At 48.1% G+C, this 23,070-nt stretch overlaps 1 protein-coding gene across 2 annotated transcripts in view; it reads right to left on the bottom strand.

The window, feature by feature from the left end:
• The window catches only part of SETD3 (SET domain containing 3, actin histidine methyltransferase), an 81,046-nt gene extending 57,976 nt beyond the window's left edge, over window positions 1-23,070 (bottom strand). For both annotated transcript variants that reach the window (XM_049612182.1, XM_049612183.1), the window contains exons 1-6: window positions 22,999-23,070; window positions 7,942-8,051; window positions 5,804-5,896; window positions 3,170-3,318; window positions 576-648; window positions 34-290 (exon numbers count right to left, since the gene is read on the bottom strand). In XM_049612182.1, coding sequence (XP_049468139.1) covers window positions 34-290; window positions 576-648; window positions 3,170-3,318; window positions 5,804-5,896; window positions 7,942-8,044 — 675 coding nt within the window. In that variant the 5' untranslated portion in view covers window positions 8,045-8,051; window positions 22,999-23,070. The remainder of the gene's footprint in view (window positions 1-33; window positions 291-575; window positions 649-3,169; window positions 3,319-5,803; window positions 5,897-7,941; window positions 8,052-22,998) is intronic.

The raw sequence follows: 23,070 nt of genomic DNA, 5'->3' as shown, positions 1-23,070 counted from the left end.
CAACGTACATTTAAGCGGTAACCAGCCACTCACCTGGATGACCTTATAGAAGTAGGCGTACTGCCGGGCTGTGTTCTTATACTGGCTGAAGACATCATGTATGGCTTGTGTGGACTGAAGGTCCCGAACTTCATCCTCTTCAAAGTAGAGAGGAGTGTCATATTCGCTGGGGAGGGTCTGAATGTAGGGCTGCCAGAAAGAGTTAGGGTCGGCTCGCTCACACAGCAGATGAAAGGCCAGTGTGATATTTCCCATAGCTTGAAGAATCCGGTCTTGAGAATATAAGGGCCCTGAATTAACCCAGACGTTAACAGCGTTAAGTTCCACAAAGTGCCTTAAAAGGTATTCATTCAAAATATATATTCAAGGTACAGAAATAACCGGAAAGCCTTGTAATATTTAAGTTAACATGCACCTTTCTTCCGAAGATTAAAAGCATGGAATTTGGTATGAATTTGGTGGACTATTTCACTAGTTTGAGAAAACATCCAAATACGGTCCTTAGAACTACAAAATAAAATTTCATATTTTTATCGTTTGTACTTTGCCTTGAACGAGTCAGAAATTATTCTCACCCAACACTGAATTTTTAGCAGATTCAACGGTCATTAGTAATTTTCGTGGAACCCACAAAAATAATTCTTCTGCCTAGGAGGAAAAAAAATAAGAAAATCATAGAATCATCAAAACATGTAACAATCGTCAGCCCAAACTTCATCTATGTTCAGAAACCCAATTACACAGGAAATACTATTGAAGGCTGCATATTAGCACTTCATTTTTAATCATCAAATATGTTTTTAAATGTAAGCATTTACGGTGCAAACAAATAGAAGCAGGGTTTAAAATCCTAACTTCCAACAGAAACACTGACTTTACATACTGAGAAAACAAATAAAAAATGGGACTTTCAACTTTATGGCAAACATAGCAATTTGGGGTGGCACACAAAACTCTTAATTCTTTGCGGTACTTTTTTTTTTTTTTAATTTTTTTTTTTTAACATTTATTTATTTTTGAGACAGAGAGAGACAGAGCATGAACAGGGGAGGGGCAGAGAGAGAGGGAGACACAGAACCTGAAACAGGTTCCAGGCTCTGAGCTGTCAGCACAGAGCCCGACGCGGGGCTCGAACTCACGGACCGCGAGACCGTGACCTGAGCCGAAGTCGGCCGCTTAACCGACCGAGCCACCCAGGCGCCCCACTTTGCTGTACTTTTAAGGTCTAAAAACAAAACAAACAAAAATTTCTCTCTCCAACAAAAACTTGACTCTGTCAATATGAATTGTTCTTGCCATTGAATTTCTGAGGCCAGAGTAACATTCCTTTCTCTGCATGCTTGTCTTTAAGAAGCACAATGAGGGGCGCCTGGGTGGCTCAGTCAATGAAGCATCTGACTTCAGTTCAGGTCATGATCTCACAGTTTGTTGGGTCAAGCCCTGCGTCGGGCTCTGTGCTGACAGCTCAGAGCCTGGAGCCTGCTTCGGATTCTGTGTCTCCCTCTTTCTCTGCCCCTACCCTGCTCATGCTCCGTCTCTCTCTCGCTCTCTCTCAAAAATGAATAAATGTTAAAAAAAATAATAATAATAATAATAATAGAAATAAAGCACAATGATAACCAGCAAACACACAAGTCCCTAAGACATGTTTTGGTTTACTGAATTTCTTCTCCAAAGCGTTACCTCATCCTTTGCCAGCACATGAGGTCTCTTTTTGGTACGTTCTGCATACGTATCCATGTTGCTTAAAACATGCACATAGCAGTGCCCTGACTGCAGTAATGACATGGGTGTATGCTTATGTCCAACCCATCAAAATGTAAGCATTAGATAGGTGCAGTTTTTTTAATCAATTAGACCTCAATAAAACTTAAAAAAATGCACACAGTGAAAACAGACCGCAGCTAAGATACTTGGGGTGGCATCTATACAAATGATGTTTCTCCTCTGATGCAAGAGAAGACTGTGCGACACCCTGGTTACTAAGGGCCTCCACCCAATGTCAACCATTTAACTATGTTTCCGTGTGTCTCCTTCCTTACTATAGATTATAAGCATCATGAAGGAAGAGACCTTGGGATTTTTTTTTTCCTTTGGAAGGCTGGTATGATAACGAGCAAGGGAGGATTCACATACTACACATTTAATAGTGTCAAATAAACCAGTCTACGCTGTATCACTGTATCAATGAAGGCTAACTACAACTTGACCAAAAATGTTGCCTGAGGTTTGAGGGGCCCGAATAAGTAACAGTCACTTCCTCCATGCACGTTCTGAACCCACTGAGAGAGACACAAGACTACAACAGATGGTCACCCAAAATATCACCTACTGAATCCCAGAATTAGACAGACTCCCCCACCTAGTTCCAGGCAGAACTGGAGCCCCACGGGCCTCCCCACGTGCCGCCTGCCCCTGTAAAGCTTACATAGTGGAGAGAGCACAGCGGAAGGGATGCACGTGGGCAAGCGGCTCCCACCAAGAAAGAGGCCACGGCCAGCTCCTTCGCCCCAAGTCATCAGATTAAGCTATGCCTCCTGAGAGAGGCGAGTGAGGGGCAGAGAGAGGCTGGGAATGTCGGGGTGCAGCTGCTGCTTTCTTCCAGAAGGAAGGACCCAGAGCAGAGGAAAAGCATTTGTCCCTTTGAGCAGATTGTCCTGCCCTTCCTCCTTTCCGTTCAGCTCTGGCCGTGAGGCTTCAGCAGGTGGCACCACCAAGCACTCAGTCACCTTCGCCAGAAAACCAGTAAGCACCCGACACTGCCCGCCCTCCGCCCCACAGCCACTCTATCACAGGCCCTGTGGGCTCCCCCTCCTAACCAACCTGAGCCCACATCCTTCCGTTCAAGTCTCGAACTCCTTTGAGGCTTGTTCTGTGACCTCCTAACAGAGGCTCTGAAACATGAACTGACTTGCCCCAGGTCACTGGTTAGCAGCGCGGCTCCCAGGGAGGACAGACAGGAAGGGGCTGCCTCGAACACGGGCAAGGCTCTTCCGGGCCCCCGGTCAGCCTGGAGACCCCGCAGCAGGTCACGGAGTGCTGGCGGTAGGCTGCCTGTTCGCCTAAGAGGTCAGGGCAAGCCCAGACACCTGACTGCACGTCTCGTCCCTGCACGGCAGCACAATCCAAGCACACGGAGGGCCCCCCGGACGAAGGGATCAAAACTCACCTTGATGTCTCTTGTTGCTCTCAAACCAAAGCCCTCTTCCTTGAAGTTGACCATTTCAAAACCCTCGACAGAGGCTCCATTTTCAGAGGCCCACTTCATTAGGTCGGGAAAGTAGTCTTCTCTTTTTCCATCAAAAGTAACAGACAGACCTGTATCAATTCCATGTGTTAGAAAACAAGAGCTACGTTTAGGATCTATGGTTATTCCTTCTGCTCTCGGAAACTAAAAAAACACACACTGGAAATAGTGATAACGCTCCAATCTTGAAATCAAAACTCATCACCAGAGATAGGTGGTCACCACACCTACAGAGGTGACCATTTTGTAATGTATGGAATATCCAATCCCTATGTCACACGCCTGACACTAATACGATATCACGTCAGTTATGCTTTAGTGAAAAACTTTAAAAAGAAAAGCTTAAAAAATAGACAAATTGGCTTAAAATTTTTTAAGTACAGTAAATTGGAAAAGGCGGAATTCATACAATGTTCTCGGATTACAGCATAATCAAATTGGAAATCAACAAAAGGAAAAGATCTCGAAAATCCCCAAATAGTTGGAAGTTAAATGGGACACTTCTAAATAACACACGGGCAAAAGGAGAAATCACAAGGAAAGAAAAACAGAACAAACCTAATCACCGAACAGTCCCAGTACATAACCTGACCAGTGACAAAGAGGCGCGTTACGCCCCTAGACCCCTGGCGGTTACAGGGATGCCCTTGCTGTCACAGGACTGCTGACTGAGGAGCTGCAGGAGCCGAGGCACTGGCAGGGGGCGCAGGGGCTTCACCACCTCAGTCGTAAGAGCAGCACCTCCACCCCGAGTGCAGCGTGCCAGGTCTCATCTGCAGCTTTGCTTTAGCAAAATTCCCAGGGAGACAGAAATCGGCAGCTGGCGCGGGCACAGGAGGCGCGTGTAGGGCTGGGCGCTACAGGCCTGGTCCTCAGAACGCAGGACCAGACGGTCTTGCACAATTCTGTCCAATGATCTGCATGAGGTGGACCGTACGTATCACCACAAATAAAACAAATGTAACACCGTGTTTCTAAAAATTCAAGTGGCCTGATACCATTTATGCAAATTTTGAAAATACCACTTACGACCATGTATTTTTATGGGGTTATGCGTGAAGTGGAAAAATATTCTCAGCAAAGACCAAGTCCAGAGGGCAAGAAGGGAAGGCGACAGAAGCATGGGGCTTCAGCTCTGACCGCAGCGTGTATTTCTCAAAAACAATGAAAACAAAACACAGGATGGAGGGAGGGACAGGGTCAGACCAGCAGGTGGGAAGGAGGGGGAACCCAGCTTGGGGGACTGATCCAGTCTGGGTGGGAGATTCTTCGGCGTTGTTGTGTTATTTTTTGGCCTTTTCAGCATGTTTGAAATATTCAAAGACCTGAAGAGCCATGCTTTTTTCCAAAGCCGGGAAGAACCACTATTTGATGAATAAAGGGAGAAGAACGGGAGCTTCGAAAACGTCAGGAGCAAGGCGTGGAGTCCAGTCCAGGTGCCTGGAGTCACGTCACCGGGACACGGTCAATGGTCCCCTGGGTCTGTGAAGCAGCCGGGGTCCGTGCTGCACCACCGTGGACACGCAGGAGACTCGACTGTGTACGGACGCTCTCAGACAGAAGTCCCTCTTCGCTGAGAACTCAGAATGCTCTCACCTTCGTGTCAGTCGTAGTTAGCAGATTCTGCTGACAACAGACACTCAGGACGTACGAAACTTGTTCAGCTATCCACTGGGTGAACCAGGATCAGCACAGTCTACCACTTGGTGCAAATAAACACATTACAAAGGAACCTGTCACCATCTGGGGCCCGAGACCATCTAACCTAAAGCCCGGAGGTTCGCAGAATTACACAGGACAGCAATGAAACTACCACCACGGAGAGCAAATAAAAAAACAAACCCTCTTCTGATTCACTTTCAGGGCAATGTACAAAAACGGGGTCTAAGAAGGTTCTTCTCACCCTTTAAAATGCAGGCTCCTTGTGTTCTTCCCTGCTACCTCCCATGTGGCCCTGCATACCAATCTTTTATTTTTTGTGCTTTATAGAACTAAGACAATAGGCATATTGAATAGGCTTTTTCAAACTGACACTTGGCCCTGTCACCGGCCTGGCTGAGAATCATTAAGACACCTGCTGAACACACCCTGTAAAAACACTACTTTGGATATATAACTTCGCCTCTTATTTAACCAAGATTTGTTTGAGTTCATTGTTTGACTTCGATTAGTGCGTATTTGTGTGTTGATCACTCATGGCATTGTGTACCGACCTCAAACCCTAAAGGAAACACACTACAGAAAAACGGCTCTAAACAGAGATTTCATATAATACAGACAAACAAAAGTCGTGTCACCTTAGCCCCTGCATATGAGCACTTTTCCCCTACTGCCGAACATTCTCACTCCTTCCAAAGCCGGCAGCCACACCTCAGAAATGGGAGAGGTCCTGGGACAGCTGCCCAGCGCATCTCTCCCTAACTCCGGGCCCCTTCGCAGTGACCTTCCGCAGGCAGGAATGACGCCGGGTCCTCCACTGCCCTCATAAGCTTTCTGACCTGTGCCAAGTCCCTCCACGATTTTATTCAAATACGATTACTGTTCTAGAAAATGTACCTTTTTGTTTTTTCCGTATTTTCTCGACGAGAGACCGGATCTGCACGTACTCCTCCCATTCCTTCCCCGGGCCGGGCGCGGGGCTACTGCACCCTGGAACACAAACGTCACGGCACTCAAACACCGTTTGCTTTCAACTTAGCCGGTCAGGCTTCAGCACAAAGAGGATTTGGGTTTTGTTGCCCCTGCTGCTTTACTTTTAATTTTTTTTTTAAGTTTATTCATTTATTTTGAGAGAGAACTGAGAGACAGGCAGAGAGGGAGAGCAGGGGAGGGGCAAAGGGGGGGGGGAGGGAGAGAGAGAATCCCAAGCAGGCTCCACGCTGCCAGCGCAGAACCCAACGTGGGCCTCAAACCCATTAACTGTGAGATCGTGACCTGAGCCGAAACCAAGAGCTGGACACTTAACTGACACCCACGTGTCCCTACCATTTTTTTAAAGTAGGCGTCATGCCCACCATGGGGCTTGAACTCACGTCCTCGAGGTCAAGAGTCGCACACTCCCCCCAACTGAGCCAGTCAGGCACCCCCCTGCTGGCTCACTTTTGAAGGACAAAGTACCACAGCCACGATGATAACCGTGACAGGTGTAAATCAGGCGTACTTTTCAAAGCATATAAACCCTCTGAAACCATCCACATGCTTATCAACCTGGGGCCCCGAACCTAAGTGTGAGCACTGAACTTGCACTGACGGATGGTCCTCAGAATACAGCTGTGCGTGGGGAAATCTAAAAAGCTAGGCTATGATGCAAAGCATTTCCCTTTCCCTAAAAACTCTTCTAGGGGATTAAAAAAAAAAAAGGCAACCTTAAAAGTCAACGTTTCTTTCTAGTTAAGCCCTAGAACAGTGGCTGTCTGAAGGAACCCGTTAAATCGGACATAAGGACAATTACTCAACAAACATTTCACACCCGTGTGTAAGGCTCTATATTAAGCACGCTCTGGAGGAGTCACAAAAGAGACAGCACAGTCACTGCTGCAAAGGAAGCTGAGACTCTGCTGGAGGGGCCAGAAGCGAAAGGCAGCACTCGGACCGGTGCCGGGTGTTTCTGGAGGCTGTGCTCTGGGCACCCGGCCTGTCAGCGAGCTCCTTCCTCTTCAAACAACTGTAGGAGTTTCAAGGGAGCGCACTCTTCCCACGGCCACCCTCGTCCCCTGAGGAAACAGTGTCTGTGGTAAATAACACCGCCCAGCCCTAACCACGTTGACTCCTAACTCTTACAGCTAACCAATCGCTCTCCCATCGGCAAACGCCGACGGAGGCCCCGGAATACAAGACAGGGCCTGTCCACAAGCTGCCCGCCGTCCGGTGGGGGGACAGAGGAGGCAACGGGTCAGCACATCAGGGCTCTGCGGGGGCCCACGCTGTCCACAGGAGCACCCAGGGTGAGACCTGACCCGACTCGCTTGGTACCTGCTGCTGGCAAAGGAGAGACAGTTAAGCGTGCGTTTGGGGTTTGGCCTGTCACATAATCTGAACATACAAGGAAAAGGAGGCAAACGTAGGTAGTTAATAGAGGGACCCCAGCCAAGTTTGAAACCTACATAGCACCAATTTAAATTCACAGTGAAAAAAGGAATTTACCAATTTATACTAACTTACTGAACCAAGTACAGGCACTTAATAGATACTTAATGTCCTTGAACCAAGAAATCGGAAAACTATGACCAAATCCCTAAAACTAAAGGGGAGCCATTCTGACGAGGGAGCAGAGTTCCAACGGTTTGCTCTCTGGGAGGCCTGCTGCACTGGCCTCGCACTGCTGTGGACCCCGAGGCTCACAGGGCTTACGCGGCCTGTCCACGGTGGTCGAGCTGGTCCCTGCCCACCGGAACCCAGGGGAGCCCCTGTTGTGGGCGGCTGCGCTAGAGAAGCTTCACGTACACGGTTTCACCAGGGCCTCATTCCTCCCTACCCGCTGCCAATATCCCAGGTTTATTACAGCAGGGGAGAGTGGGGGTCAGAGCAGTTCCAAAAGTTGCCCAGCTCACGTGGCTAATAAGCCAGGATTTGAACCCCAGCCTGTCCCACTTCCCGCCTCGCCAGCCCAGAGACTGACCCGTGTGGCCTGAGCATGCAGAGCGGAGAAGCCTCGCAGCCCCACGTGAGGGCAGGGAGGCCAGGGGGGAACTTACTCTGTAACAGCTCACTGGTCAGGTTCAAGGTTTCCTTCGGCGACACACTTGCTGTGGCACCAGTGCCCGATTTCTGCGTTTTCACTCGACTCTTCTTACCCATTTTCTGACTACAGAGAAGAGAGAGAAAAGGCAAAAAGCATTACGTTTCCAAAGAATCAAATCAAATAATGAAACACTGCACAGCAGCAGCCTAGCCTCAAGATGCTAACATTTTACTTCATGTGCGTCATATCCTCAAGTTTCCTTCCAGAAAAAGAGATGTGTGACAAGTATTAGTATTTGGAGGCTCTCAAACAAACAAACAAACAAACGAAAAAATCGCTTTACTTTCTGGAAGAAAAGTTCCTTCCTTTTCACCTACAAAAACCATAGCAGAAGCAAATGTTACTCCAGAACTTTTGTGACACAGATTTTACCATGCACGCTCCAATGCTTACCCCCCGACACTACACAGAGAAAGATTTTGTATCCACACATGTAACACGAACCACCATACGGGCGCAAAAACCTATATTCTCTCCCACTTTGCTTTAGAAGAATCATTGCCCGTTGGCAGCAACTGTATCACGAGGGGTAGATTACGGACAAATGCTGAAGACGTTTGAGAGCTCAAAGACGCTTCGGAGAGGTACTCTAACGCTGCCATTCTGTTTCGCTGGAGAAGTCAAGCCCGGGGTTTCATCCCAGGAAAGTGACGGCAGCCCCCCGCTGGAACAGGTCTCCCCGCGCCTCCCCCCACAAGCCTGGTAGCCTCTCACAGGTAGGAGACGTGACAACAGTCCACAGCAGGTGACACAGTGGGACACAAAAGCACCAACAGCATGCTGGGCACAGACTGTGAGAGGATGCTCGTCTGAAAACGCTTTAAAATTTTTTTTAATGTGTATTTTTGAGAGAGAGAGAGAGAGAGAGAGAGACAGAGACAGAGCATGAGTGGGGGAGGAGCAGAGAGGGAGACACAGAATCTGAAGCAGGTTCCAGGCTCTGAGCTGTCAGCACAGAGCCCGGTGTGGGGCTCGAACCCACAAGCTGTGAGATCATGAAGTCGGACGCTTAACTGACTAAGCCGCCCAGGCGCCCCTGAAAACGCTTTATAACAAGGAGCCTCAAGATGTGCCTTGAAGAAAGTAAGGGATTGGGATGGGTGGGGCAATCCCAGGCAAGGGCAGGAATGAGGGAAGTCCGAGGGGGCCCCAGGGGGGAACATGCCTGGCTGGAGAGGTGGCTCCCTGTGATCTCAGCACCTGCCCCCGCCCCCACCATGAGTCGGCCACCTGAAGGAGGCTACAAGCGCCCTGAGGAGTCTGGCCCCGGCGTTCCTCCTCCAGAGAGCAGCACTTCAGGACAACAGCCCAGCAAGATGGAGAGTGCTCAGCCAAGAAGCCACTGCAGCCATCCGAGCACTGATCAATGACCAACACTGCAACGCTGCTCCACGGAGCCCTCCCGAGTTACATTTAACCCAAAGGGGAACCAGAAGGCATGCTCTGCCCCATTTATTTTTACAAAAGGAAAGGACTCTTGTAGTGTGGAGATGAGGGATGGGATAAAAGGTTGCAACGTCACACTCTCCCACCGCAGAGATGATCCCTGACCTCATCTGAACGGAAGCCAGGCAAATATGGCCCATGTGCTGAAATAACAGAAAATCGCACACCTTGACTAGGATACGTTTCTTCTCTTATGTATCTAACACGTGGGTATAATGTGTAACTTTATGTATCTAGTAAGTCTTCTCAAACAGTGTGCCCTACACAGTGTATGCCATCCTGGAATCAGAAGGAACAGGTAAAAATACCTAAAACTTTTGCAGCAAGGAATTAGTTGCTCTGAGATCAAAAGCAGAAAAACAAAACAAAACAAACATACAAAAAACTGGGGGGGAGGGGGGGAGGACCGAAGGAGGAAGAGCTTAAGCCCCTTTTCCTGAACTTAAGGACTAGCTTCTGAAAGGAGAGAGATGCTCCCCACGTGCACATGTCACTTGCTCACGGCCAAGCCGAAGGCACAGCCTGATTGGAGCACCTCCCATTCTTCTCTGCATCTCGGGCTCTCTGTCCACTGAGGGCATGTCTGGCAGGAACCACTGAACCTGACCACAAATAACTAAAACTACCCAGGAGTCTAGAAAGATTTCTTTTAGGGTGGTGATTTTTTGTATTCTTTTCTTCCTTTTTTTTTTTTTTAAATTGAAGTGCAGCTGACACACAATATTATATTAATTTCAGGTGTGCAATTTAGCGATTCAACATTCGAATACATTGCAAAGTGATCGCCCTGATTCTAGCTACCACCTGCCACGGTGCAAAGTTGTTACAGTATTAACAACTCTATTCCCGGTGCTGTAGTTACATCTCTGTAACTTACTTGTTCTGTAACCAGAAGTCTGTCCCTTTTAATCCCCTTCCTCTATTTTACCCATCCCCCTGCCCCCAAAGGACTTTAATGACACTTCTAAATACAGCTCCATGGGAAGAGCCATAGGAACCAGCCCCCGTGAGTGGTGGGCTTGTTCGGCCTCTCCCTTAAGTCCTGCTGGCAAGCCTCTCGTGTGTCAGGCTCACAACTTAAGAACATCACTTTGGGGTGCCAGGGTGGCTCAGTCAGTTAAGCATCTGAGTTCTGCTCAGGTCATGGTCTCACAGATCGTGAGTTCGAGCCCTGCATCAGGCTCTCTGCAGTCAACGCAGAGCCTGCTCCAGATCCTCTGTCCCCCTCTCTCTCTACCCCTCCCCTGCTCGTTCATTTTCTCTCTCTCTCTCAAAAACAAATAAACATAAAAAAAAAAAAAACAAAAAAAACCACATCACTTTGATGAGGCGCCCCAGGCCCTCCCCTTCTCCTAGCAGACCTGGGGAACATGAGCTGGAGACAGCCATACTCTCATGCACCAGCCCTCACCGTGTGTGGACCCACCACCAAGCAGGCGTCTTCATTCTGCCCGCAGCCCCTTACCTCCCGCAGATCCTCCTGCAGAGACCCCCCAACTGCCATCACTCCCAGCATGGAGATACCTGTCTGACACGCTGATCATTAATTAAAAGAGCAGCACTGACCCTTATGTGCAGTACTTACACTCTGCAGGTGCTGGGCTGAGACAGACCTCCTCATTTGATCTCCCTAGACCCCTCTATCATCCTCATCTTTAAAAACATTTTTTTAATGTTTATTCATTTTTGAGAGAGACAGAGAGAGAGAGAGAGTGAGCAGGAGCAGGGAGGAGCAGAGAGAGAGGGAGACACAGAATCTGAAGTAGGCTCCAGGCTCTGAGCTGTCAGCACAGAGCCCGACGCGGGGCTCGAACCCACAACCGTGAGATCATGACCTGAGCCTAAGTCGGATGCTTTACCGACGGAGCCACCCAGCACCACCCCTCATCCGCATCGTTTAGATGACATTCTCAGAAAGGTGAAGTCCTTCAGCTCTGTCCAAGGTCACACATCGGGTAAGCCGTGCAGCCAGAATAGAACTCAGATCTGCCCGGCTCTCGAGCTGGGCCACTGCCCTGCTGCTGTTGAAACGCAGAGCAAAAGCACAGGGCACTGCAGGGGGCAGGAGGGCTAAAAGGTCTTTCCAGACCCGACGCCCAACAACACCCTGCCAAGCGCCCACACCCCTGGATGTGGCCTACTGCCACCTGCTCCCGCCCACCTCCTGAATTCACCTCTCGCTTACATTTTGACACTAGTCTTTTACATGTCTGGGCCCAAGGCCATCCCTAACACGCAAACCCGCCCCGTGCTGCCATCCCTGCCGCAGCACTTCAGGCTCCAGCAACAACAAGGACACCCAGTCCCTCATATGGGTGTCATCACACACCTCTATGCCCTGTCCCGCTATCTCGCCCACCTCACCCCTTGCCGGCAATACTTGAGTCGCCTGTGCAGTAACTCACTTCCTCTAAAAGCCCTGCCCAGGCATCACCTCTAAAGCCTACGTGATCCTCTGAGCTGTAACAGCCCCTCCTCTGTACCAGTTCTCCCACTACGGGCTCTCACTGCACTGGAAGTCTTGCTCACACGCCAGCTTTCCTCCTGGACAACGGGCTCCTCGAGGCACCATGTCCTATTTCCATTTGTGTCCCCGACACCCAGCCCAGAGCAGGCTGTCTGCATACGGTGCTCATGAGCTCCCAGAAAAAAGAATTCTCTCCTTGGGCAGTTCGTAGGTCAAAATCAGTATTGCTGAAGCTCCCACCCAAGTTTCTGTCTCCTCAGAACGTTAAGATGACGTCTAATTTCTCCTGCAGGTGAGAGACCACTAAATATCTGGTCACAGTGATTTGAAAACACAATAGATTCCTTTGGCATAATACTCTACGGTGGAATACTTAAAACTCAATTGTTCTCGTGATTTCTTTCCCTTACGCCAAAAAACTGCCGGCTTTTAGAAATGAGTCACAGGTGTAGGAATACAACGCAGGTCAAATTTCCAAACACATCCGTCAATTAGCACCAGGGAGAACAGGTACCTGGAACATACTCTGCAGAGGCCAGGGTGGGGGGCGGAGCTATGTTTATAGAAACAGTCACTGAAGCCCAAACCAGTGAAGACCTTCACCTCCAGTTCCTCCCATCCTCACGGCTTCATCTCCCTGCCTCCAATCTCCTTCCCCAGCACACGTGGACAGCTAGCCTTTACAGATGGAGGCATCAAGTGCCTGATAAGTGCTCGGCCACTGCCGGGAGGCATCGACACAGCCAGCACTCACGGAGCCTCCCTCGTGTGTTCCCAGTCCTAGCTGTCCCCAGCAAGGGACCAGCATTTCGACTCGAGTATCATACCTTGTTTTGTCTGTTCCCGAATTCCCATAACAAACACATAGACTTCTTTTGCTCCACACAAGGTCTTTACACAGCTCACAGGGTGGTCCCACCTCCCCAGCACAGCCCTCAAGGTCCATCACACCTCATCTCATATCATCCGGTTGTCTTCCCTCTACCCCTCACCTCTTCACACGGCACACTCCAGGGATATACTTATTCTCCCCGTTTTCTAGAAAGAAGCTATCCTCCACTACCCTTTTTCACCTTCTGGCAAAATGTTTCACAAACTTCAAGACTCAGACCAAATACCCCCAAGGTCCTTGAGGAAAGTCTAGGCTCCTCCATTAATTTCATAGACTTGAAGCCATGAATGTCAGCAAGAATGAGTCAAGTTCAAGGTGATGAACAGATGCTAAAGTCCTGGATTACCTTGAGATTCAGTCTTTTGTGACTCTTTGGAGTCTTTCCCTCCCACAGAGATAGAGACCCTCATGGAGAGAAAGCTGCTCGCTCAGGAGAGGCAGTAAGAATCTTACATACAGGCATCCATTCACTTTATCTTAATTAAGGTGGGAGGGTTGTCTGTCCTTGTCTCCAGGGACCATACCTACTTAGGGTACAGGGTCATAGATCCAGGCCAGGGTTTAATCTGTCCTCCTGGAAAATAGGTTTGCACTGACCCCCTCTTGGAAAGCTCCCCGGCTGACCTGGACTTGCTCTGCCTGGGAGCCCCCACTGCTCTGGGGCCCCTGTGCCCTTAATCAGAGGTGGTTATGACCTTGTTGCTGAGCCTTCAGTTTGCGTGAGGAGCTCAAGATTCTTTTTTTTTTTTTTTTAATTGAGGGGGGGAGGGAGGATGGAGGAGAGAGGCAGAGAGAGCAGAGGAGACAGAAAGAATCCCAAGCAGGCTCCGCGTTGTCAGCGTGAAGCCCGATGCAGGGCTCAAACTCGTGAACCATGAGACCAAGAGTGAAAATCAAGAGTCGAATTCAAGTCAGAGGCTTAACGGACAGAACCACCCAAGCGTCCCAGGAACTCAAGACTGTGAAGGGTGGGTTCTCGGCACCCGGTTCTACGGCCCAGCAGCCAATCGCCTGAACGCGTACGGCCATCGGTGTCTGTGGCATTTGTTTACTTCTAGGTCAGATATGGCTTAGGGCCAGTTCTAATCTCTGCAGGAAGTCCCTAACTCACGGTATACCTGGACGGCACAAGTCCCACATTTACTTCTTTTCACCCCAAAGACCATCAGGCTCTCTCCCCGTTTGCCAGCTCCCTGCACACTGCCCTCCCTCAGCCCCTGGCCTGGCGGTCATTCCCTAATCCACACTGTCCTCCGTCACCGAGGCCTACGGGCCTTTCCCCCATGGTGGCCGTGTGTCTGAGTCTTGGCTAAGACCCCACCTCGCCTGTGGTCACCCTCCCTGCACTGCCAGGGCCCAGCTCTGGGGCCTACGTTACCTTCGCACCCGTTTTATGCACTGTCTCGTGGCAGAAATACGACAAACCTTCCATCTCTGAATTACCTGTAGGTGTAGTATCGTGTCGTGGACACAGATGAGGGTCAAGTATCTGTTCAATGAAAGAAAATCTTTGGATATCATTTTGGATGTGTTAGTATTGCCCGTGGGTAAGATTTACTTCCCATCACAGCAGTACGATTTTGCGTCAAAGCACCATTTCCGTATATTCCCCCACCAGTGAATAAAACATCAGTCAAAATGCCACATTGACTAAATATTTATCTACTGCTACTAAAGAACTAAGAAGAGGAGCGCCCGGGTGGCTCAGTCGGTTGGGCGTCCGACTCCTGATCTCAGCTCACGTCACGATCTCATGGTTCATGAGTTCAAGTCCAGCATCGGGCGTGAAACCTGCTTGGGATTCTGTCTCTCCTTCTCTCTCTGCCCCTCCCCTGCTCGTGTGCACATGGCACGCATACACGCACGCACTCTCTCTCCCCCTTTCAAAACAAATAACTAAAAAAAAAAAAGAAAGAAAGAAAAAGAACTAAGAAGACTCTTAAAAGTAAATATATAAATTTTTATATATGCATAAAATATATGGAATTCACACGAAGTTAAAAGTTTCTTTCAGGAGTCCATGGTGTATCATTAGAAAAGCTTTAGTGTATTTTTCACAATAGCAACTCCCTGATAAACACAAATGCAAAAGTTTTTAAATGTTTTTGGTCTCTCAGAAAGCAACAAAGCAGCGACGAGTCCACTTCCAATAGAAAAAGAAAAGAGAAAAAAGAAAAGGGGGTTATGGCCCAAGCACAGCTTGAAGCTCTGTGAGCTATTGTGACCAGGGGCGCAAGCGTCCGCATGGGGCTCTGCCCTGGTCAGACACATCCCTGCCACAGCCGGCACAGAGCACGCTGACGACAGCCATGCCATGTCAGGGAGCTTAAACACGGCTGTGACTTGGCCAAGAGCCCACGGCCATCAAACCGTGGACCCACCGCTTCCAACCCGAAATGTGTATTACTCCCAACACTGAGGCAGGCTCTGGACGTAGATGCAGCCAATGAACCACCTGTCCTGCGTCTGCGTGCCCAGGACTACGCCAGCTGCGGGGGAACACAAAATGAAGGCAGGCCAGATGTGCGGGCCTCGAGGACGATGCGGTGCAGAAACAGGACCCAGCGTGCACAAGTCCTCAAAGACCTAGGAGAAGGAGCTAGAGAGGGCCAAGGAGCGAAGCACAATTAGAGGAGGACCACGCTTCAAGATGCAATTTGAGAAGATGCCAGAATCCAGTCTGAGTGGTTTCCTAAATTCAACCCCTTCTGCCTTTCTTAGCTAACAATGTTGATTTCCTCCACCTCAGGGATTGGAAATAAGTACTTACCCTTTCCATTTATGATTCAAGAATGTGTTACACACAATGAGTAATTTTCATTGTGGTTCAGCTGATCGGGGGCTAGAGTCCAAGTTTCAACAAATGAACAAATAGGTAGCCTGAACATCCTTTGTGCCCCTAGCGGATAAAAACCACCTACCAGAAATTCATCAAGTTCCTACGGAGACCAAATATTTATCTCCAATATTTATTTCAAAAATTTATATTAGAAAGATATAAAGAGGTCTAAATTAAGTATGTGTACGCACATTTACACGCATACAGATATTCAAGACAAATTCCAATTATTACCCTGAAGGTACAACACCAATTGAAAGGGTTTTTTTCCCCCAAAGTTTAGACTGAAAACTGGTATAATTTATAAATTCTTATGGAATTACCTGGAGACAAACCAAAGTAAACAGTCCAAAAAGAATTCAAACAATACTTAAGACAAAAGAAACTAAGTGGGAAAGCAATACAGGATTGGTAGACAAAGCCATTCTACAAACAATTATACATACGGTCGTTCAAAGGAAGGGGCATCTGTAAGAAGGAACAACGGCAAGCCAGGAGTTTCACTCCTATCTTTGCTTCTTCACCATGGAGATATTTTAACCATCTATAGAATCCTCAAAATGCGGCTCTTTAAGACACCACAAACTATTTAGTAAAACCACCAACAATCTCTCCACTTAGTAGATAAAACTGACCTTAGTAAAGTATAAACTAAATGGTATATTCAATTATTTTAATTGCTAACTAATATGCATCTGGTATCTGTACTCAACAACCACTCCTGACCAAGCAAGCGATTTTTCTATATATAATCTGTGTGGTGGAATAAAAAGTCAGGTTGGGGCACCTGGGTGGCTCAGTCGGTTGAGCATCCGACTTCAGCTCCGGTCATGATCTCAGAACCCGTGCGTTCGAGCCCCACGTCGGGCTCTGTGCTGACAGCTTGGAGCCTGGAGCCTGCTTCAGATTCTGTGTCTCCTTCTCTGTCTCTCTCTCTCTCTCTGTGTGTGTGTGTGTGTGTGTGTCCCTCCCCTGCTCACTCTGTCTCTTTCTCTCTCAAAAAAATTTTTAAAAAATAGTCAGGAGAAATTAGACAAAGCACATTTAGACAACTTGGCTGATAGGAGGAGGGCAGTGAGGAAGGGTGCTAGGCACTTTAAACCCACTATTACAAAGTCTAGCTTGAGTACACAGAACAGAGACAGGATTCAGCTGGGTGGTTTTTGAGGTTTTTTTTTTTCCTAATTCTAAGTGGGAAGTATAGATAAATTTGTATCTTTCCTGAGTTGCTTTCAGCTAAATACAAATAGAATAAACATTTCTGATTACATTTTTTGGCAATCTATCCAGAAAGTTTGAGCTCTAACCCAGCATCTCCTGAACCTACCCAACTTTACAGCTGGATTGACTGCAGCAGAGAATTGTCCAAGGCTTCCTCCTACCTCAGGCACCTAGCTGTAAATGTACTTGAAGGGAGTAAGAGAGCCTGTCTGATCTCTGTGCAGGAAGAAAAGAAGCTCACGAAAATATCTGGCAGGCCATTAGGATCAGATTACTACATTCTGAATTAAATACACAAATTATAGGATGATGGCTTAGGAAAATGAAAGCACTCTCAAATTGGAAAGTATTGAACTGTGCAATGTTTTCTCTCCTCCAGAAACTGATAATGAACACGCGGTCCCTGCACCACATGCTACGGGGTTAACTGAAACTAACACGTATGGGAAACATGCGCTCTCTCCCTACAGTGGCAGGGCCTATTAGCAGGCTCAAGCCATACGAACCCTACCGGTTTAGGTAAATAACTGGCATCCATCATTCCAGTCCCTATCAAAGGAGGTACCAATGTGCCACAACTCCAAAGTACCAAGAGGTCAAGGCAAGCAGGCAGGCAAGAAGGTGAAGCCTTCTTCAAGCCAGTTTCTACTTGCCTTCAAGCCAAGTTTCAAGCCAGTAACTACTTAAGTACCAGGATGAATGCAGCCCTGTAAACTGCATGTAAGTAAAATTTCAACCTCTGTACAGAACAATTTGGGCTGTCATGTAAGTAGATAGGGACAGGTAGATACACACAAATTTGAGATTTAACAAAATACAGATGTTTCTTGCTTTCTACAGTGTTTTTTTGCTAATTTCCCACTAACTTACACAGTAATTTTAGAAATGCTTAAACCATTTCTGATTGACTTTTCAATATATAATGGTTTCAGTTTTAAACTGCTGTTGAATTAAACTGTAAATACACTTAAAATGAGGCTCCTATTTAAAGGAAGCTGAAAAAAAAACCTCTCAGAAAGCAAAGAATCATTTGGTATCATGAATAATCATTTCCTATTATGTCTTTCTAAAATAAAAAAGAAAAACGTTAAGTGAAGAAACAGCTGTAATCCGTCAAGAAATTACCTTCGAGCCACCCACATTCCTCCCCTAAGATTTGAGATTCTAGAACTGTGGAATATGGGGCTTGGAAGAGACTTTTGGGGTTATCTGTGTTAATCCTCAACCCCGCACACATTTAAAAGAACCCCACCCAGGGTCATGAAGCAATGATAGTCGTCAAAGTGCACTGCTATCCACCGCCATGAATTCAGGTCCGAAAACGCTGGAGAGGCAGGGTGGAGAGTGCTGTGACTAAGAAACGCACTACTTGAGGCTTGCTGCTGCTAAGGGCAGGGACAGAGCGAGGGACAGAGCGGAGGTTCTGCGGGCACTCCTGTGCTTCCCAGGGCTGGAGCTGCTAACTGCCCGCTGCCGCGTGGGCATTTCCAGGTTGTGAGCCACTCGAGCACTACGTTGTTGGAAAGGTCATCATCTCCTCTGACCTGTCCCCCACTTCGGCCTTTCAAAGAGAAACGACTACCCTTCAAATTTTTGAAGACAGCACTCTGTTCCCCCACAAAGTCTTCTCTTCTCCCGGTTTAACATACTCCTTGTCAAAAGTGGACAAAACTCAGTTAGGTATGTCCAATGAAGTTTTTTCTCCAGGCAACAAAACCCTTCTGATGAGCTCTGAGAGGGGCACAGTTCAGTGGGGATTGTCTTCCTGGAACTCGAATCAAGGGGATCTTAGGATTACGCCTGAGACTGCCCGGGCTTTCCTACGAGTCAAGTAAACAAAGGAGTGCATTCATTTGTTCAGTGCACATTTCTCGAGTATCTAATCTGAAAGGCACAGATGAGTGACACACAGTCCCACAGCCTTGAGGACAAAATGACAATCAACTGAAACCTTTGTTACACAAACGGATTTTCAGCAAGACAAGACGTGCTGTATCAAGTGAGTGTCTGAACCGAAATGCAATTTTCATGCTGTCATTGTTTGTTTCCAGGCCACTGTCACCATCACCCCTGCCACACACAATGTCCTACGGCAGGTCCCCAACGTGACTGTCTTCATCATGACTGCATCAATTGGGCACTTACTTTATCAGAAGCTGAGGGAGGCATTTCACACAATAGAAAGAGATAGAATCATACCCACTTTACAGATGAGAAAGTTGAAATTGAGAGAGGTTAAGAAACTCCACACAAGATGAAGACTCAGTTGGTAGCACAGCCTCACCAGCACACCCTGGTGGCAAGCTGTACTGACACTCAATAGTGTTTCACGGATTCAGCTCAAAACCAACCCACTTGCGAAGGCTTGGAAGGCTGGTCATCGCCTCCAAAGTTCAAAATAACAGTATTCCCTTACAGTAGCAAAACATACCACGTAAACGTTTTACCTCTTCGGCCTTTTTCAGGTAGAGAGCCATTTTGCTAGCCTTGTCCAAACAAATGGGAGTTGCCTCAGCTTCAATGGGAAGCTTCCAAATAAGCCTCTGCTCAGTCCCACATATCCCACATTGATCTCTGCAATGCCACACTCATGTCAAGAAACTGCAGAAACCACTTAGAAACATGTAGCAGTGCTAAGCCATTACGATCAACACACGGAAAACTTCGTTAATCATTAGCCAATATGGCAAAAGCAACTTTAATGAGTATTTTTCAACATGAACCCTTCCTTTCTTTTAACTGTGCTCCCTGGAAAATTATTGATAGTGAAGAGTCAGGCCTGTTTACTGAGACTGAAAGCTTTAAATCACTCAGTCATGTGACTGTTTGCACCTTGCTAAATCCTAACGAACTGTGTCCTAAAAACGTGAAGAGTGAAACTCAGGATCGTAGATAGGTGATGAGCCTAAAACACAGCACATTTATTAAGAGTTCTATGTAGACACCCTGATTACATTCTCTGGACAAGGCTTTAGTCCTTCTAGAAAAGAGTGAAGGCATTTCTTCCTGTTCTCTTTTCCCTGCCCGCCCTCCACACATCCCCACCACTGAAGCCAACACAAGCAGCAGGTTATGATCTCACTCGGCTTGGTAATGAGCATCACTCAGATTCTTCTCAAAATCTTAACTTCAGGGTCGGGCTCGTCTTCCACGGTCAGCCAAAAGTGTTTGGGCTTGTCTTCATTACTAATTAACTTCTACTTAGAAAGTACTAGAATAAGAAAGAACTTCAAAGTCTTAACTTTGGTATTTGACTTTCATAATCATTTAGAATCATTTTTCTTCCACTCAAATTTATTTCAGTTGCAAACTGTCAATACTTGGGCTCGTACCTCTTGATTTACACCTGTTCCTTTCTAAAACGTAGAGGAAATAAGAGTCTACACAGCTAATCTCTGGCTTGAGTTATTGGATGAATTTAACAACAAAAGTAGGACTTCTAATCTGGCCAATTCTGCTAACTAAGCTTTCTTTACATAATACTATCATTATGTTAAATAGGACTCAGAACGAACTGATATCCAAGATAAACATGTCTACGACTACCGCAGCAAGAGAAAAAGGATGCACAGCAAATCAAAACGTTCGTCAACGATAAGATGGGCCCAAATATAACGTGAGCAATTTGAGAAAACAACTGGCCACAGGCGACTTGCAAAGTGACCTAAGAATAAAGACATATTCACTGCTCTGTTAAAAAATGTTGAGTGCCACAGTAGTAAGTGACTCCGGTTCCTCTAATGGGGGAACAAGATCATGGCTCCATTCCCAGGACTTAGGTACAAAGAGAGGAGACGCACTGGCCTCCCCACCCCCGACAGAAGCACAATGCACTAGCCAACAAACCAGCCTCTAAAGGGAAAAAAAAAAAAACAAAAAACAAAAACCTGCCAGTGAAAGATAGTCATCAAACTACACACACAAAAAAGATCTACTATTATTAGCTGTGTTTCTAAAAGTTACTTCAGACTTGAGATAAGAAAAAAAAGGAGACTATGTAATTCAACATTTAAGGAACTGGAAAGCCTCAAAGTGAACCGACAGCCAGCAAAAAAAAAAAAAAAAAAAAAAAAAAGAATCCAGAGTAAGTCTCAGCTAGCAGGTAAGATTTCTGCTCCCAGGCCTGCTCACATTCCACAGGCCACAAACTGTGTACCTGGTTTTATTGAATTCTGTAACTGCCTACGAAATCCTTCCACTACCAGCAGGCCTTGGTTGTACTCAGGTTGACACTTTCCTCCAGCTGTCACCCGTCAGGCTCTTCTAGACGCGAAAGCATCAAGTTTTAAGGAGGCTGTCGTGAGCGCTCCTAACAAAACAGTTTTCCAGTGGTTGAACTTAAGAAGGGAAAAATGTTTCAGCACAACCTTTACATTTTCCTCATTTTCCAGCGGCTCTTCAAGCAAAGATTTAACCATTTAAAATGTGGCCTAAATGCTTGCCATAGGGAAGAGAAGATCAGTTAAGTGTTACTTTCTTACTGACAATCTTACTGCACTCTTACTGACAGAACTGAACAGAAACTTTCATTTCCACTGCGGAAAATGTTTCAATCTTCAAGCCCAACATCAATGCCACTGCCAGGAACAAAAGCACCAAGAGAGGTCAGCAAACTGAGGAAGAGAAGGAAAGCAGCAACCATTTTACCCTCTCAGGATGGAGTAGCATTTCAGACGTCAGCTTACAATTTTGAATAGGCTGAAAGGAGGGCAGGCAGGAAGGGGCAGCAGAAGGCTAAAAACTGAGGTTTGGAATTCCAATAAAGAGGTTGTTCTGTATTTGAGAACTTGGCTTTGCAAACTCCTTTCTGGGGCCAGAGAAAAACACTCCTCCTTAAATTGTTGGAACCTGACCAGAATATCAATCACAGCAGCCCCTGGGACTAATTTGGTAAAAGGCGGGATTGCACACACAGTAGCCTGCATAGGCACCATTTATCATGGTTCAAGCCAGTCTTGCCAAACTTTAACAGTGGAAAGCTGCTTTTATTTCGCTATATTCTTGAGTTAAATGCATTCACTTAAAATGGTAAGAAAAACCTCTCCAAGATTATCACTGGCTATTTCCATTTTGAAATACCAGCGGGGTCAACTGAGAAGAAACACAGGGAAGGGAGAGGTATCGTTTATACATGATAAAATTCGCTTTTCAGTGTCCGGTTCTACGAGTTGGGACAAACGCATATAGCTGTGGAACCAACACCCACAATCACGCTAGGAGCAGGTTCATCGCTCAACAGTGAACTCGGAAGGTCTTGGAAGCAAAAGTCACCTGTCAACAGACTTTAAAAGTACTTTCGCTTTTGAAATGACACGTCCCTCATCTGGAATCGCCAAGCAACACCCTGCAAGCGATCCTACACGTGCGGCTACGCGGCGGGGGCGAGGCCGCGCGGCGAGTGGCGCCCGCTACCCGGCGGCTCCCGTGCCCCGACGACAAGCGGGGCGAAGGCGGAGTCGCGGCGCCCGGCCGGAGCCGAGAGGAGGAAGAGTTTAAGGGCCGGAATGACAAACTCCAAAGCACCGAATTCTTCTCCCTAGTAGGGCGCCGAGCGTGTGGACCACGGCCAGGGCGCGTGGGAAGACAGATGACCTATTTTCAACGCCTGTTTTTATAGCTGGAAAGTGAGAGAGAGAAGCAGGGGCTGGTCCCCGGGCGCACCTGACGTTTGGGGAACGGAACGCAGAAGCCACACAGCCTTCACCCGGGCGGCGGCGGGGAGGGAAGGAAGGAAGGAAGGAAGGGAGCGCGGGCCGGCCGCACGCACAGCCCAGCCGCCCAGCGCGAGCCGGAGCCGCCCGGGCCCCACCCGGCGGGCGCCCAGCGACCGGCGCTCCCTGCACCTGCCGCCGCCTCCGGGCCGGCCGGACGCCCCCGAGGGGCTGCGGGCCGGGGAGGGGGGGGACAGAGACCGAACGGCGCCCCCACCCCCGACCCGCCGGGGCCCCGCATCCGGCCTTCCCGCCTGGCCCTAGGGGCGCACACCGCCGCCCGCACCTCGGGCGCCGGCCGACCGGCGGGGCGCGCGCAGAACCTGGGCCGAGGGGCGCCGGCCGGGGCGGGGGACGTCCTCACCGCGCTCGGGGGCGGCGGCGAGAGTCTGCCCGCGAGCCGCGCGCGCCGGGGGACCGCCGCCCGCACTCACCTGCCCGCTTGCCCCTTCGCGCAGCGGCGGCGGCGCCACACTCGGGCCCGGACCCACCGTCCGCCTCAACCA

The sequence above is a fragment of the Panthera uncia genome (assembly GCF_023721935.1).
Source record: "Panthera uncia isolate 11264 chromosome B3 unlocalized genomic scaffold, Puncia_PCG_1.0 HiC_scaffold_1, whole genome shotgun sequence".
NCBI classification, from domain to species: domain Eukaryota; kingdom Metazoa; phylum Chordata; class Mammalia; order Carnivora; family Felidae; genus Panthera; species Panthera uncia.
This window is presented reverse-complemented; position numbering and strand designations above follow the sequence as displayed.